General features: G+C 43.7%; 3 protein-coding genes across 6 annotated transcripts; 1 reads left to right on the top strand and 2 right to left on the bottom strand.

Moving 5' to 3' along the window:
• Positions 1-188: 188 nt before the first annotated feature.
• Positions 189-5820, bottom strand: syt1b (synaptotagmin Ib). The gene is made up of 9 exons (XM_029154655.3): positions 5320-5820; positions 3848-4028; positions 2927-3108; positions 2440-2553; positions 2153-2320; positions 1912-2079; positions 1631-1748; positions 1164-1297; positions 189-1080 (listed from the first exon to the last, which is right to left on the bottom strand). The coding sequence occupies exons 2-9, from the start codon at positions 3993-3995 to the stop codon at positions 874-876; spliced, it is 1239 nt and encodes a 412-aa protein (XP_029010488.1). The 5' UTR covers positions 3996-4028; positions 5320-5820; the 3' UTR covers positions 189-873.
• bbs10 (Bardet-Biedl syndrome 10) lies at positions 1932-9301 on the top strand. Of its 3 annotated transcripts, none has more exons than XM_029154653.3 (8): positions 1932-2070; positions 4271-4411; positions 5380-5441; positions 6030-6131; positions 6336-6480; positions 6855-7054; positions 7151-8131; positions 8271-9301. In XM_029154653.3, exons 6-8 carry the CDS (start codon positions 6864-6866, stop codon positions 9013-9015), a joined length of 1917 nt encoding a protein of 638 aa, XP_029010486.1. In that variant the 5' UTR covers positions 1932-2070; positions 4271-4411; positions 5380-5441; positions 6030-6131; positions 6336-6480; positions 6855-6863; the 3' UTR covers positions 9016-9301. The 3 variants fall into 3 exon arrangements, with proteins under 3 accessions (XP_029010486.1, XP_055365348.1, XP_029010485.1); XM_055509373.1 differs by having other exon boundaries at positions 6339-6480; XM_029154652.3 differs by lacking the exon at positions 6336-6480.
• A 779-nt stretch (positions 9302-10080) lies between these two features.
• Positions 10081-14772, bottom strand: cd9a (CD9 molecule a). 2 transcript variants are annotated; one of them, XM_029154656.3, is made up of 8 exons: positions 14521-14772; positions 12593-12695; positions 12248-12345; positions 11861-11935; positions 11512-11613; positions 11257-11346; positions 10930-11013; positions 10081-10837 (listed from the first exon to the last, which is right to left on the bottom strand). In XM_029154656.3, the coding sequence occupies exons 1-8, from the start codon at positions 14587-14589 to the stop codon at positions 10772-10774; spliced, it is 687 nt and encodes a 228-aa protein (XP_029010489.1). In that variant the 5' UTR covers positions 14590-14772; the 3' UTR covers positions 10081-10771. The 2 variants fall into 2 exon arrangements, with proteins under 2 accessions (XP_029010489.1, XP_029010490.1); XM_029154657.3 differs by lacking the exon at positions 14521-14772 and adding an exon at positions 13429-13835.
• Between the last annotated feature and the right edge of the window lie 1372 nt (positions 14773-16144).

The raw sequence follows: 16144 nt of genomic DNA on the forward strand, positions 1-16144 counted from the left end.
CCTAACGTCGGCCTGGCCCCGGGAACGAGCGACCACGGCGGCCAGAAATGCTGCTCCGTTAGTCCGTGGGTCTGTGTGACGCGGCGGGGCCGGAGTAAAGGTGCGTTTATAAGCAGGAAATCATAAATGCCAGGAGCGGGTTGACCGTTAAGCTAGCAGCTAGCTTAAACTCCCAAAATAAACTGTCACAAATAATCACAACGTTTAGTTCATGTTTCTTGACATTTATTTAACTTGCCTTCAGAACAACTACGTCTGTGTAAATGTATGGTTTTGCTTTGCATAAATAACATTACCTGACATTGGGCGATAAGGTCAAGGACATGATGCTAACGCGATGCTAAGGTGCTACTGAGCTACGGAGGATAAGCACAATTATTAAGCTTCACTGAATCATGAGGAAATGAGTGAATGAAGGTATGAAGCCCTGCAAAGTGGAGGGAAACACGACTATCAACAGGCCTCAGAGTTTAATTAGTAGATGATTGACTTTAAAGCATTATGTCAATTGTGAACAGTTTTGCATTAGCCTGACTTCAGCTCAGTGACTCCCAACAATGAACCACGGGCACCTGACAGCCTACACTATAGTCTACACTTATGCTTTACCTCTTCCCTGCAAATCAGAATGATGATGAAAAATGTACAGTACAAAGGATTTTAAAAAGTTGCATTTGATTTATTAGCACTGTACAGGTTGATACGTCTCTATCTGTTGCAGTCAAGGCAGAAGCAGGAAAAGGAAGGTAGTTGTCAGACAGTGTGAGAGATAAAACAGGATCCTATCACTCAGTTAAGTAGCTTAAAGGGTTTTAAGGGGAATTAGGCAGCGAAGTAGAAATCTGATTCAGAAGTAGGAGTACAAGCTGCATTTTATTTCTTGCTGGACATGAGCGCGTTGACTTCGTCCTCTGGTTGAAGGCTGTGCCACTGGGCGATGGGCCGCCGGGGGTTGGCCAGCATGTCGGCCCAGTGGCGCTGCTCGGTGCCGGCGCTGGTACCGCCCAGCAGCACCTTTCCAATGGCGTCGTTCTTCCCAATCTTATCATAATCCAGCACAGTCACTGCTACCTGCACCTTCTGCAATAAAAAAAAAACACAGAAGCAGGTTAATTTCTAATGGATTGTTGTGTGTGTCAGAAGTGCAGATGCTGTGCGTGCACCTCTATCTGTTCACAGGGCACTTCGAAGCTGAAGGACTCGTTGTAGTAAGGGTTCAAAGTGTTCTTCTTTATCGTTGTTTTCTTCTTCTTGAGTCTTTTCCCGTTCTGCATTAAGTGGATCTTCACATAAGGGTCTGATAGAGAGAACAGGGAGGTTTTATGTCAGAGCAACAGACCAACAGAATGGCACTGATGCAACTACTCCATCAGTAAAACACAACATCTATTGTAGTAGCCGCTGTTAGAAACTCCTTGAAAGTGGACACACCACTAGAAAAGCTGTTTCACGGCTGTGATGCTTGGCCAGAGCAGGGGTTAATGAGGTTGTAAGACGATACACTGAGACATTTAAAACGCCATTGACGTTTGTAAACTACAAAATCCCCAATACTTCAACAAAAGAAGCTTGACATGACACTTGAACTGATCCACAGAATGAATTTAGATCTCTTTGCTTCTTATCTCACCTGATAATCCACCCACATCCATTTTCTTCAGGTTCTTGGCCTCCAGAATCACCACTGTCAGCTTTCCTGCAGTAGGCACATACCTCAGGGACAAACATATGTCTCCAAGCCGCTCGCTCTAATTTGGCAACAGTGATAGGAAAGAAAGTGAGTGTGTTTAGGGGCATTGACTTCACAACGTCTGGGTACATTTAATATATTTGAAGCTGATCACAGCATCCTTCCTTTTAAACTCATGCACTGTTCCCATCTCCTCTCTTACTCCCACAGTGTGCTCCCACCTCCTCTTTCTCCGCCTTCTGCAGATCCCTCCACTCCTGCAGAGACTGGCTGAAGTCCACACTGCTCATTGGTATCTTCACCACTCCTATAGCGTCGTGTTTTGAGAAACGGTCAAAGTCGTACACAGTCATCACTAGCGTCTTCCCGCCCAGCTCAGTGTACGGTACCTTTAGGACACAACCCAACATCATCACATTTAGTTCTACAGGAATTTTAATGACTTGCAATCATTAATATTACCTTAAACGTGAAGGTCTCATTAAAGGTGGGCTCAAGTGTCTTCCTATGGACCTTGGTTTCAAACTTTTTCTTTTTGTCCGGGAGCAGATAAAGTTTAACGTAAGGGTCGGAACTACCTCCCACATCCATGGCAGGAAGCTCTGCGGCCTGCAAGATGCCGACCACCAGCTAAGATTTTAATCAGTGACAGAAAAGGGAAATGAGAATCTGGAGAATCCACGGCGAAACGTATTAAGATGTGCCAAATGGTGGGGAGGAACATGTCAAAATGAATGACATCATCTCACCGTGTTGTCTGTGAAGTTGTAGTCTAATGTGAAATGCAGTCTACCCAGCTTCTCCTCCTCCTTGGGCTCATTATCTGACAGCTCTGTTTCTTTGTTACCTTCCTCTTTGAACAGCTACACACACACACACACACATGCAGAGGTAAAACACAGCTTTACAAAAACTTCCATTTTGTAGTTTTGTAGTCAGATGTAGTTGGCACATGGCAACTAAACAAAGATCATTTCACCTTTTAAAGGTTTTTCTCAATCTAAGGGCATTTTTCATGCCATTATCGGGTGCAAATGTGACTTACATCCTTGAAGACACTCTAAAACGGCGTACTTCAACCGGCGCCGCAGCATGAATGATGCGCTAAACCTCCATTAGTCCTAACACACAGCGTCACTTTTACTAGTCCTGGGTGACCTGCATGACACAGCTGTGATGCATTGGCCGGGCCATACATCAGCAAGGGCAGACTGTGTGTGTCAGTGTGGAGCCCACCTCGTTGTTACCGCCATCCATTTCAGTGTCACATCCTCCCTTGCTCTTCTCTTTCCCCTTTTTCTTGTCCTTTTCTTTGTCCTTGTCCTTTTTTTTCAGGCACTTCTTCCACATGCACACGGCGCACGACAGCACCATACACAAAGTTACGACCCACAGAGCAGCAATAGCCCACGATGGCACTGCAAACCCGAATAAGACACATCGATTATGCGTAAATAAGGCTGGTCTCAATAAGAGGGATTGGGATTTAAATCTGTGGTAATGTACTGGTCATATTTTGTGGTAATGTTACAGTGGATTATGCATATTATCATCACAAGAAAGGCGCATATACAAGTCTAACGTAAACTGTAATGAAGGGAAAATGCACATGCAGGAAATTACAAGAAAATAATGCACGGCTCCCATGAGAACAACTGCCCCACAGTCATTTCTTAACAGTCAGCTTCATCAGCAGTGAATTGGTACAAGCATCTGCTCGTCTGTTACTAATTCAGTCACGTACCCCCAGAAAAAGACACCGTTGCAGCCTGTCAACTGTGACTTGAGGTTTCACAGATTTAAACTCTCAAATCTCTTGACATTGTACTGGAGTTGTCAAAAATGTCATCTCAAAAAAAAAAAAAAATACTGAGCGACAGCATTTTTATTCCCTGAATCGCTCTGTTTGAAATAGTGATTCACACTCTGACTTGCATAATAATGCCTCACATGCTCCACCAGCCTCCAGGGTTATACATAAATGATGTTGTTTATACAAAATACATACAGAAATAACGTATGTGTATACAGTATTTATATGCGTGAGGACATTAATGACTGGACGTTCACTGACTTGCAGTGCTTTTACATCCTCTGTACTGTAGCTGCCAGATGACAGACAATGGTTTGTGACGATACAGTGAGTGATTCACTTACTGTGAATGCTGCGTAGCTCACTCATGAACTTGTTGGGACTGTGGCCTTCTGAATGTTTTTCGCCAGGGGCTGTTGTTGCATTTGGCAGAAGTGTTGGGGTAGCTGAGGCGCCCGGCGCAGCTGGGGCAGCTCGGCGGTTTCCAGTCATTATTTGACGATCGACTCGGGATCCTGACTTTAACTGGCGAACGGGCAGAAAAGGACGGTTGAGACCGAGATTAAAAATCACAGCTCATGCGATTTTACAAACAGTACAAAACAGAAAAAGGCACTTCTACAGTATACATACCCTCAAAAACTGAAACAAAACACATTCACTCCACAGCAAAGCACCATAAATGCTACTGATTATTTATATAATGTGCAATAACGACACTACTGTATATGACTATTGGTGTCAAATGTCATCTCCTCTTTCTGCAGTTCTGGCACTAACACTTGATCACAGGATATGCAGCCCGCTGTGTTTATGAAACCTGCTGACATGGAGGGGAGAGGAAAAGGGAGAAGTCGAGCTGAAGCATCATGCGTGGACCACTGCTGTTCCACAAAGAGCTGCCAGAGGTGAGAATCACGTGGCAAGGTCATCTTCACTAAGGGTAACAAAGTGTACCTATAAAAAAAATACTGGTGTGAACACCTGACCTCTAAGTACAGGGCTCTACGGATGCCATTTTGTACTCACAGGTCATGTCTGTGTAAGGTGGAATCTGAAGAATTCTCAGTTTTCAGTGTAAAAACAAAGGCTTAATACACTAAGCTGCAGTAACAAGCAGAAAATGTCCTGGTACATCGAATGATACAATTATCTACAACATACAATTATCTGATTAATGAACTGGTTATGTTATTACTTACTTATATGGATGTGCCAAACAATAATTTAGTTGAAGAAGCTACAGTAAAGTCAATCTATCAGTGACTCATGCCAAAAGAAATCAGTATCTTAAAAGGTTTCAGTCTTTGGATTATGGTGTATGTTTATTATAAATGTTGTTTATTTTTGCCATTGCAGCAATGATGAATGACCTGGTGTCATTCAATATTTGCGCCACATTGTCCCCAACTTTGTTTTTAATGGAAAAAACACATGAATGCACCTGCTCTTACAGTAGATAAAGATCATTGTAGTATATACTGTGCAATGTGAAAACAAAAGACGATAAAGTTTAGTATCTACAGATTGTCTCGCACAAGACGCTGTTGGTAAAAGCAGCCTTGTTTATTACACAGCCTCGACCATAAAAGCTTTAAGGTAATGCTGCAGGAAAGCAATAAAACAGGGCTAAGAAATGTATAAATTACCATTGATAATTGACTTGTCCTGTAGCCAAATCTGTATTCAGCAAAATGAGATGCAGAGGCTTTTCTGTCTTTTGAGCATCGAGGGGTTTCCACACAGGTATTAAATTACATTGTACAGTACAACAACATTACTATGACCATTTAATTAATTTGATTTGTACACATACCTGTGTCTAATTGTCCAAACAGCAGCGTTCACGCTAACAGATACTCCTTTTTGATCATAGAGGAGGGACGGAGGAAGAAGAAAAAATACAAAGCCAGAGAGGAGGAGGAGGAAAACGGTGAGGTAAGTACCCTTTTGTTTTTGTCTCAGTAGTTCTTAGACGTACAGTAAAGAACAGGGGGGTGCAGGTGTGTGAAAGCGGGAGAGAGAGAGAGAGAGAGCAAGAAAAAAGAGCGAGCAGGACAAGATAGGGCTGCTTGTGTTGTTGCCCCCTGTGTGTGTGTGTGTGTGTGTGTGTGTGTGTGTGTGTGTGTGTGTGTGTGTGTGTGTGCGTGTGTGCGTGCGTGCGTGCGTGTGTGTGCGCACCCACAAGAGTGAAATGTTGGGAGGAATATGTTCTTTTCTGTCCATTCAGGTCTCATGGGAGTCACCCCTTGTAACCTCTGTCCGATCCCCACAGGTCACCCTCCCTGGGCCTCTGATGCATATTCATTAGAGTAGTGACATGGCTTTTTAAAGGCTCGTTAGCATACTGAGAGTTCAGCAGTAGAGGACATTTACATCCAGGGTGGATGGCTCAGTCTGTGTGTGTGTGTGTGTGTGTGTGTGCGTGCACGCATCTGTACATCTGGCAGTGGCTGCAGAACTCTCATATTGTCTATGTATAGATGATGTTGCCTAATTTAGAAACTTAGGATGTGGTTTCTGCAGCAACACAGAGATCAAGTTCCAGCCCCACCCGTTCACCTTGAGCAAACAGACACTGTACAGAAGGGGGAAGATGGATGGAGTGGCTGGATGGACAAGGAACCTGTGAGCTTAACCCAACATCTGTGACACATGCTCAATTATAAAAACACACTTCACGAGTGTATTTAGGAGATATGTGCCAGGCCAGTTGTGAAAAACACTCATTAAAACAATGGCATGACACAAGTCATCATTTTATTGTATGTGTGTTCAATGTGAAAAAAATGTAAAAATACAGAGCGTAGCTTACAGTAATTACTTGTACAGCAGTTTATGCGACGTTTTTCCTGAGGGTGAAACAACTCAACGCTGGCGTCGCTAGGGGGCGATCGCCATTGTTTATAACAATGTATAAACGCGAACCACAGAAGAAGACTCGTCTCTAGGATACCGAGCAAAGCGCTGCTGGGTGGTGAGTTGTTTTGATTTAAGAGCGTTCGTTGGAAACTGAGTTGTTTGTCGTTAGTACGCCCCCGTGTTCAACAGACGGGAAACCGCGTGTTTAGCCTGAGCGGTTACGAGTTTTTTTTATACTAATTCAGCTGAATTCCTCGCTAGCATATGCTAACTTATCTAGCGTTAAGCTAGCAGGAGTATAGCTAGACTTGCGCACACCTTCTCCCCCTCGTGTGAATGCTATTAAAAAGCATTTAGATATTTATCTTGTTTGAGCCAGACCTGTAGGCAGTATGAAATCTTAAATAAAATAAAGTGGTTTTGTTTAATGTGTATTAATGTATTCACAGGCTTTTGCATCTTTCAAGTCTGTCCATGTGTGTATTCTAGGGAATAGGGATGACGCCAAAGGAGCATCTTCATCTTAAACATGTGCTACAGACAGTGTGTGCTCTCGAAGCAGTCGTCCACCCTAGCTTTGGGCCAGAGGGTGGACAGGTGTTGTTCACCCGAGACACTGCACAAGCAATGTTGAGCCGTAGTGGGACACGTATTCTCACAGCACTTAGACTTGAGCACCCACTGGCCAGGTAACACAGAATTATTCCTTCTCTTTGTTGTTATACTCAATAAAATGTGAATTCTGTTGTCATTCTTTTTTTTTTTTTTTTTTTTTTTAATTTTAGGATGGTGGTGGAGTGTGTCTGGAAGCACAGCACTGTAACAGGGGATGGGTCCAAGACCTTTATTATACTTCTGGCGTCATTACTACGCATGATTCATTCAGCCGCCTGCAAGGAAACTAATGTGTCTCGCACATATAACCTGAGGGAAGCAGCAGTGGCTGCAACTGCCAGGCGCCTGGCTGATGAACTGTTGGCATTTGCATCAGAGAAGCTAGATGATCTCATCACCAAGGGAGTGGTCCCTTATGGATACTGTGTTTCATGGGAGGATTTTACTGCAAACTCGCAATCGCAAGCAAACCCGAGCTATTGCTTTGTTAAAAAACTGCTGTCATCATTCTTTCATACGCGTCTTGGCTACACCCACTGTGACTTCATGAGCAATCTCACATGCGAACTGCTCACAAACTGGAAGCCTAAAAATGACCAATTCTCCTCATCACTTCAGTTTTTAAATGACAACTTTCCTGCTCTGCATACACCTGTGTCAGGCTTTCCTGTGAACCTTTCACGTTTGGTTGAGGGCCAGGTCATCCACAGGGATTTTGCTACACCCTTCCACCAAACTGACTGCCTGCCAATTAAAGCTGTAGTTTTCCCTGAGTACCTGCAGCCACAACTTCTCAATACAGAGCATGTGCTTAAGTTGGGGTGTGGAGAACAAGTGATGGAGCATAATTCAACAACTGAAAGAAGCCTTGTGCAGTTTAGTGCTTGGGCAGAAAGGTCACTAGGATGTATTATTGCAAATCTGCAGAGTTTGGGTGTGTCGGTGCTTCTGTCAGCGGTGAAACAGTCTGCTGCTGTCCTGGCTTTAGCCACACAGGCTGAAATGTGCGTTGTGGAGTGTGTCAGTGAAGATGAGCTCTCTCTCTTTTTATGGCTAAGTGGAGTCACACCTGTTTCTGACTGCTGGATGATTGAACCAGAACACATTGTTAATCTGACCTTCTGCCGGCCAATAACACTGGGAGCTCATAGGTATGAGGATTTCATCAGTATAATTACACATATGTGAATGCAAATACCATAAAACGTGTACACTTAAAAATTATCACATTTATCTCTTCTGACTCTGTTTGCAGAAATAACAAAGTTAATGTTTTCTTGTCTTCCACAGGTATATCCACGTGGGTTTCAGTGATTTACAGGAAAGATCCATGGTCAAATCTTGTAGTTTGGTCATTTGTGGCCCTGGGGAAGGACAAACCGACCAGTATGCATGTGCTATTCAAGATGCCATCCGCATGCTTCTTACAGCACTAAAGCCTCCGTGTCTACCTACCACCACAGCATCTAATATTATGGTGCAGGCAAACCAAAGCCTGCCCTCTTCTCAGCAGTGTGTATTGGGATCAGGCTATTTTGTACCTGTTGGTGGGACATTTGAGTTTCTCTTAAACCATGTCTTATTACAACAGAAAACTTATTCTTCACTTTCTGGCAACACAACTAGGGGAGTCCCTGCCACTGCTCAGCTCTTTGCAAATGCTCTGCTCAGTGTTCCACAAAAGATTTATTCCTATAATCTGCAACACTTCCTGCATACTCAAACCAGGGTTCTGCGCTTTATTCAAAATAATTCCCACCCTTTTCCTGAACTTGTATGCAATCATCAACAAAGTAAAAGCTCCATAATGGGTTGTGCTTCAAGTGACCCCCTTGATGATCGTAAAATCAAAGTGGATTGTTCTGGGAAGTTTGACGCAGCATCAAAAGACGTTAGAAGGGACTCTGGCTTTGAATCTGTCTCCTGTAAATACCAACTTCTTCTGGCTGTTCTGCAGTGTGTCACAAGTCTTCTCCGTGTGGACTCTGTCCTGTACTCACACAGACGGGAGGGCATACATTTTGTAGACAGTTAGAATGGATGAGACCACATGCTAATAACAAGTTGTCTCCTATAATGAAAAACATCTGTTTCAAGACTTACTATATTTTAAAGGTCTTTTAAAAGTTGTAGGAAATACGTACTTTAATATCGACTGCTGCAATGATTTCTGTATGACCAGTGCTTTTAATTTGATATTTTTTTGATAATATCCTTTGCATTTCCACAGAACTGGTTTTAGAGTCTGTGCAATGTCCTGCCTAAGCCTGGTTGTTTTTGTTATAACCAAATACAAAATACATAACATCTTGGTCGTAAAAGAAAAGCGTATGTGATTTCCTTTACTTACTGTAACACGCAGTCAAGATGAATGTGGAACTGTTGGCGTGTTGACTTCATTGCAGTCATGTTTCCTTTTAGGGTAATTTTTTTTCTCCCTTATCAGTTTTGCTACAAACACACTCATTTTTTATAATCAGTGTTATCACTGAAGAGGGAGTGGATTGTCTAAATGGCAGCGTCTAGCTGTCAACAACCAAATCAAGAGCTACTTCCTTGGGCTGTAATCACATTAAAGAGAAATGACACATTTGTTTGGGGAGAAAGTGGCTCAGATTAACTGTTCTCTGCCATGAATGTGTGTTGTTTACTGTAATCACGGAGTACATCTAGTTTTAAGAAAACGTTCTGTTAACTAATGGGGGTAACTCAGAAACTGCTGCTATTCTTGTCTTTGTGTTTGTTTTAAATTAAGCTGTACATGAGTCACTATCAAAGAGAGGGAAGCTGTGGGAACATTTAATGTTTTCCTCTTCTCGCATGGAAATTGACATGAAAGTTGTTATTGCAGGCATCCTTTCCCTGGTATTTGTTTCGCGTTATCTAAGTCACAAGAATCAAGGTTTGCTCCGTGGTTAACTTCATTAGTGTCTACTGAAAAATTTAAGATTTTTAATTATGAACTGAATGTACTGTATGTTGCATAATATAACCAAAAACTTTTTTTGTTTTGTTTAATTTATTGTTGCTCTCATTAATACTCGTCTCTGTGAAACATAGTGCATATGGTATAAATCAACCCAATTTCTGTAAAATGAAAAGCACATTATAAAATACATAATCAAACCCCACAGACCAGACTATATAACATTAGAATTGTTTTTACAAATAAGACATTTACAAAATGTAAAAAACAAAATAAGTGTTTAAAATGGGGGAAAGTTAAAAAACAGAATAGAACGAATCTCATGTCACTATAATGAAGGAACAGAATGCTAAGCAGAGAAAACCACATTCATGGCAGTTCACAGCTCAGCGATACGGTGGGATTGGAGGATTTCATTGGATAAAGCTGTATTGTGCTCAAGTGATGGTTGCCTTTTAGGCCTGGTGTTTTTGCCAGTAGGTGACTCCAGCGATATAGAAATGTGATCAGGATGCAATAAGATCGTCTTTTGTTCAGTAATTAGCAGTTCACAAACACCAATTTCAATCAAATGACCACAGGTTTACACATTTCTGTATTACACCGCCACTGAAGCACAGATGACACCCATTCTATAACTGGGCCTAGTAAACCACATTGCTCCTACCTACTGTAGTTCAGGGAGATGGGCCTAAGTGTGGACAGTACAGTTACAGCTGACACAGTGGGAGAGTCAGACGTATCTGCACCCAGTCTGGCTTAGGTGGTCACCCTTAAACAAGCAGTGTTTCTATTGGCAGTGGAGAGTCATGTGACCCTGGAAATGACATCATGCAACACTAAAAGACTGGCGTGACAGTGGGCGTCACACCACCTCACGGGATTTTCTGATGGCGCAGCACAGAAGCATGCTAAAGATCATCCCGAACATCTGTAAGAGACAGACATGCACATTACTCATGTTAGTGTATGTCCAGGACATTGATATATGATGGAGTCCAGTTCAACCAGTTACACACTAACCATTACAATTCCGATGATGATGCCCATTCCTCCTACGATGGGTAGTTTGGACTCGATCAGCTCATCAATAGCATCAGGACAGCTCTAGAACACACACACACACACACACACACACACACACACACACACACACACACACACACACACACACACACACACACACACACACACACACACACACACACACACACACACACACACACACACACACACACAGCCGTTCAGCCTACGCTGAATAAGACCAACAGGCAGCTTTATGTCTAATCTTTCTTCTTGTAAAACTTTTTTCTTGTCTCGACTGCGGCACTTGATGCAAGTTAGCGGTACCTTAGTAATGAGCTCCTCCAGTGGGTCTCCCTGCGGACAGGTGTCCTTGGCAGTATCAACCACAGTACCAGTTGGACCGCAACACTTGAGCTGTACAGAAAAGAAATAGTTCAACATTTATCCAGGTTCACATCACAGACGTATGCAGGTATAAGCTGTTTATGGTATTTTATCTGTTCTAAATGTGTCTCGTTTCTAACTGAATCAAGTCCAAATTGTCTGAATTAGGACAGAACTCGAGTAGAACTGTCTCACCGCGGTTTGAATCAGCCGCAGTGTCTCCTTCAGGAGCTCGTCTCCGGTTGATTTGTAGTTGTTGTATGTCTGCATGTAAAATGTTGTGACGTCGTTCACCACCTGCAACAGAACAGACAAAGCAAGGCATAATGTTTATTTCACTTTTAAGTGCATACTCCAATACTACATTTTATGTTGTAGAAGGGAGATGCCATGAATACATTGTCAGTGTCAACAGGTGATGTGGTCGAATTGAATTCTGATTTGTTTAATCACAGCTCAGGGCTGATTTGCTTGATGGGTTTTTCTTTTTCCAGTTTATTAGAATCAGTCTGTGTGGGTCAGATTGGTGAAACGTGTACAGTACCTTGCCTTGGTTGGAAAACCCCCATATTCCAGCTGCAACTTCAATGGCAAATAAGATAAGCAGGAAGAAGAAGAACTGCACAGAAAAAAAAACAAATGAATGCAATGGATGTGATGCATGTGTTAAAGAGTTCAAATCTTTAAACAGGCTCCTCCTCCTGAGATTTAGCAAAAGAAGATTACAGCCAGACAGGCTAAGAATGGGAGGGAAGTCTCTGACACAGTAAATAGTGATGAAGACAGACATGTCATGTGTCTTATAGATTCTAGAACTAGTACACAGCAAAGGCCAATAATAAATTCAAAGTCTGCTGACTGAGGCCGACTGTTGTAGGTATTAGTAAATAGCAGGTAAAAGTACAAGATGGGGGAGGAAAATGATACAAACCATTCCCAGCATACAGGGAGACTCCTTGATGGCCCCACAGCATCCCAGAAAACCCACCACAATTATCAGGGCTCCCGCTCCTATTAGGATATAAACACCTGCACGCGCACACACACACACACACACACACACACACACACACACACACACACACACACACACACACACACACACACACACACACACACACACACACACACACACACACACACACACACACACACACACACACACTAAAGTTTGATAAATAAATAATAACTGAATCCAGTTTCAAGCTTTATAATTCAACAGCATGCAGTTTTCCCTCATCTGTATCTCTGTACATATACCATAACTATGCATTACCTGTGTAAAACACATATGGTGAACCTGATCCTTCGAACAGGACTCTGGTCTTTGGGTCTAACCTCAGCCACAGGCCCACAGCAAGAACACAGACGCCTGCAAGCTGAAACACAGAGATTTGTACATATAGTGCACGGCAGTGACCTACTACAGCACTAAATGGATGGTGCACACAGTACACAGCGGTACACACAGTACACACAGTACACAGCAGTACACGGTAAGAAACCCGGCTCAGTCAAGGTTCAGACATCTGCCATCTCCATCTCGTTAGTGTCAGATTCTGTGTTTTTCCCCCTCAGCTGTGAACAGATGTCGCTTCAAATCTGACTTGACAAACTCCATCTGGGATCCGTCTTTACTTCTCCGTGTCCTCGGTTCGTAGAGTCGCGGCAGCGTTTTCGCCACCGTCAGCTCCTACTCCGGCTCCGTGAGGCCACAAAGCCGTCTAATTACCAGATACACACGCCCACCACCACAACTGCCAGCGTCCCACGGTGTCTGGAGGAGCGAACGCAGCACGAGTCCCTGCTCACGCTTCAGGGGAACCCACTAAAAACTGGATCATCTCATCCTTTCAGTTACACAAACGTTTTAGTGTGTAACACACACACTAAAAGGTGATCATTGTCAATGTCTACATAGAGTGTACTTGTGTGCAGGGTGTGTGCATGCGCCTATCCTACGTAGAAAACAAGTTTGTTTTGACCAATCTATTTATAAAAAGCTGTACTTATATGTACTAAACACATAGGCACAGCTTTTTAAATACAGTATAAAGCTGTTAATTCCTAAAGTTTGCAAAACAACACACTAAAGCGTATTAGTCAACCTACTGCATAGATAAAGTTGAAGATCATCATCACTTGTCTTGCGACAGTGACTCCACCGTTGGCCATGCTGACGCAGGATAGTCAACCTTCCACGAGGAGAAAGCGAAAACCTAATGGGGTCAGCGCCACAAAAAGGTGGAGGAGAGCGAGAGTTTTTCTACCTGGAGTCACCTGACCGCAGCAGGGAGTGGCAAAAAGCGGCAGGAACTGAGGATCCTCCTGCGTGAGGAGCAGGTTCCTTCCTGCAGACGCCGCCTAGGAGGTTGGCGTGGGAATATGGGATTGTGTTCAGGCACGCTGACCCAAAGGCTCTTGTGAAATTCCTGCCTGGCAGCATTTTTTGAATCTTGAGCAAGATTCTGATGTGATCCTCCTGTTAAAATGAATTAAACTAAACAAAGAGGACAGTGTTGAAACTGCCTCTACTTGTTCTCAGCTTCTCTCTCTCTCTTGCTCGCTCACTCATAGACACTGACACACAGTGGAAAATTCCTCTTTGCTCTTTAAAAGAATGTCACACTCGGTTCTATGTATAGCTTCACAAATTCAAAAGCTTCTTAAAAAGGGCATCTGGAGCCGCACGCGGATCCCAGCGGGCGGACACACCCTGCGGGCTTCGTACGCCACAAACTGCCACTATGGGACGTCCAGGATTTCGTCAAACAAACAAACTGGGACCCTGACATGCGCAACACCTCGCGTCACGTGACGCAGCGCGAGCGTTAACTGTTGTTATATCAGCCGCGTCCCCTCCCCCACTGCAATTATTAAAATGCCGTGCGCGCAAACTCCAGAGTGTCGCCCGCACGGCGGAACTGGGTCACTTGGCCACTGGGGAATATTCCTGTGGCCGCTCGGCGTCCACGAGCATCGGGGCACTTCGTGTTTGACGGGGGGAGCGCTCGCGGCCGCCTGCGGGCGCTCGGCGCGGTTACGATGCAGCTTCTGGGACGCCGTGTCGTTTCATTCAAAAGAGTAACCTGCTCCCGACCGGAAGCGCGCGCGCGCGCACACGACGCGTACCCACGCGCGTAACGCACACAAACACCGACGACCGTTCCGCGAGAACAATGCATTTGCGCGCTTTAAACTCACCCATAGCACCAGGTTGAAGGCGAACATGAGGTACTTGATGCACGTCTCTCCTCCCGACAGGGCGGCCATGGCGACGCTCGCGCTGCGGATCACACTCGCGCTCTTATCGACGGCGGCCGTGCAGAGAGAGCCACCAGGCGACGGGCAGTTTGCAGAATGAGGTTATTCGCTATCGCCGACGCGCCGGGCCAGTGACACGCGCTGTGTCGTGCTGTGCGCGCCCGGAGTGGTCCGCCCCCACAGATAACGCGCAGGCAAAGCCGCCCCCTGCGCCGCGTCTGTCTCTGTGCTTGGGCGAAAAATTGCTGGGCCCTTTTAAAATAAGATATTGCATTTGAATTTAGTTTAATTGGTAGCAAGGATTCAGAAGTCTAACGACTTCATCAATTAGAAAGTAACCTTAAAGAAACTAAAATTAAGAATAAAACTATCGATTTATTTGTGTGTAGCTTTTTACGGAAAACCTGGAGTCTGCTCATTTAGTTTCTGTGCACACAACTCCTTTATTTTTGGCTGCTTCTACGTTCATGCGGCGCCTCGGGCAGTGCGATGACGTAATTCTTCCAGAAAAAGCAATGCGCGCTCACTGAATGAATATACTGTACATGAATGAACACGGTGCACGAGCCTGTCCTCGAGAGCGAAGTCGCTCCGAGATCGACGGCACGTACACACCACGGTCAACATCTTATTATTCAAATGAGCCGCTTTACCGTTTAGAAGCGTGGCAGGTGCTGCGCGTTGGCTGCTTCGAGCTTTCCAACCAGTCCTGACGCGGGGTTCAACAAACCTTAGCTTTACATGTGCCTCATACATATCATACATGACTTATGAATAAAATACGTCCTTTAAAATATGTATCATATTTGTAATAAAACCTAGACGGATTTTTAAAACGCATATGGGCTCCATGTAACAAAATTAAATGACCTCGAATAGAAAAATTAGGTATTTTCTTGTTGAATAAAAATCTTTAACAGTAGATTTTTTTTAAAAATGTTGTTAAAATAGAAGAAGGAAAAAAAATTCGGTGCTACCTACATGTGGTTTGGAGACAACTATCACTCTTGTACAATCCAAAATGTATATTTAATATTATTATAAGGGTTTAGTAATAAACAGGCTTATAGCCTGGAACAGAAAAATACTAGGAAGAGACGCTGATGACAGGCCTCACAGGTAACTTGTAACAAAGAAAGCAGGAAACACACAGGAGATCAAAGCTGCAAAAACAAAACATGGCTCACACACTATTAATAGGAAAAACAGCTTGAAGCTGAACAAGGGAATCAGGTTATTTCAGAGCAGGTGGGAGTTTTGGCTGAAATGATAAGACAGTTACTTACTGTGTGATTTTTAACATGACCTTGGGATGGTCAGTCGAGTCTGAGGCCTTTTCCCAGACTTGGCGCTAACGCTTGTTTTGCTTCTGCTATAACCTGTCTGAACTGAGGCATTATTAGTTTCCAAGAAGCTTCACAATATTTCTTGTGAATGAAGTGTGTTTTTCATGTTGCTTATAATAGTTGGTGTTACCTAATGCCACTGGGTCAAACAGGATAATATAATCAGAATGAGCAGCGTGGGTGTTTAAAGCATCAACACGCCTGTGTCCCAGCCATGT

This window comes from Betta splendens, chromosome 6, assembly GCF_900634795.4.
Source record: "Betta splendens chromosome 6, fBetSpl5.4, whole genome shotgun sequence".
Taxonomy (NCBI): Eukaryota; Metazoa; Chordata; class Actinopteri; order Anabantiformes; family Osphronemidae; genus Betta; species Betta splendens.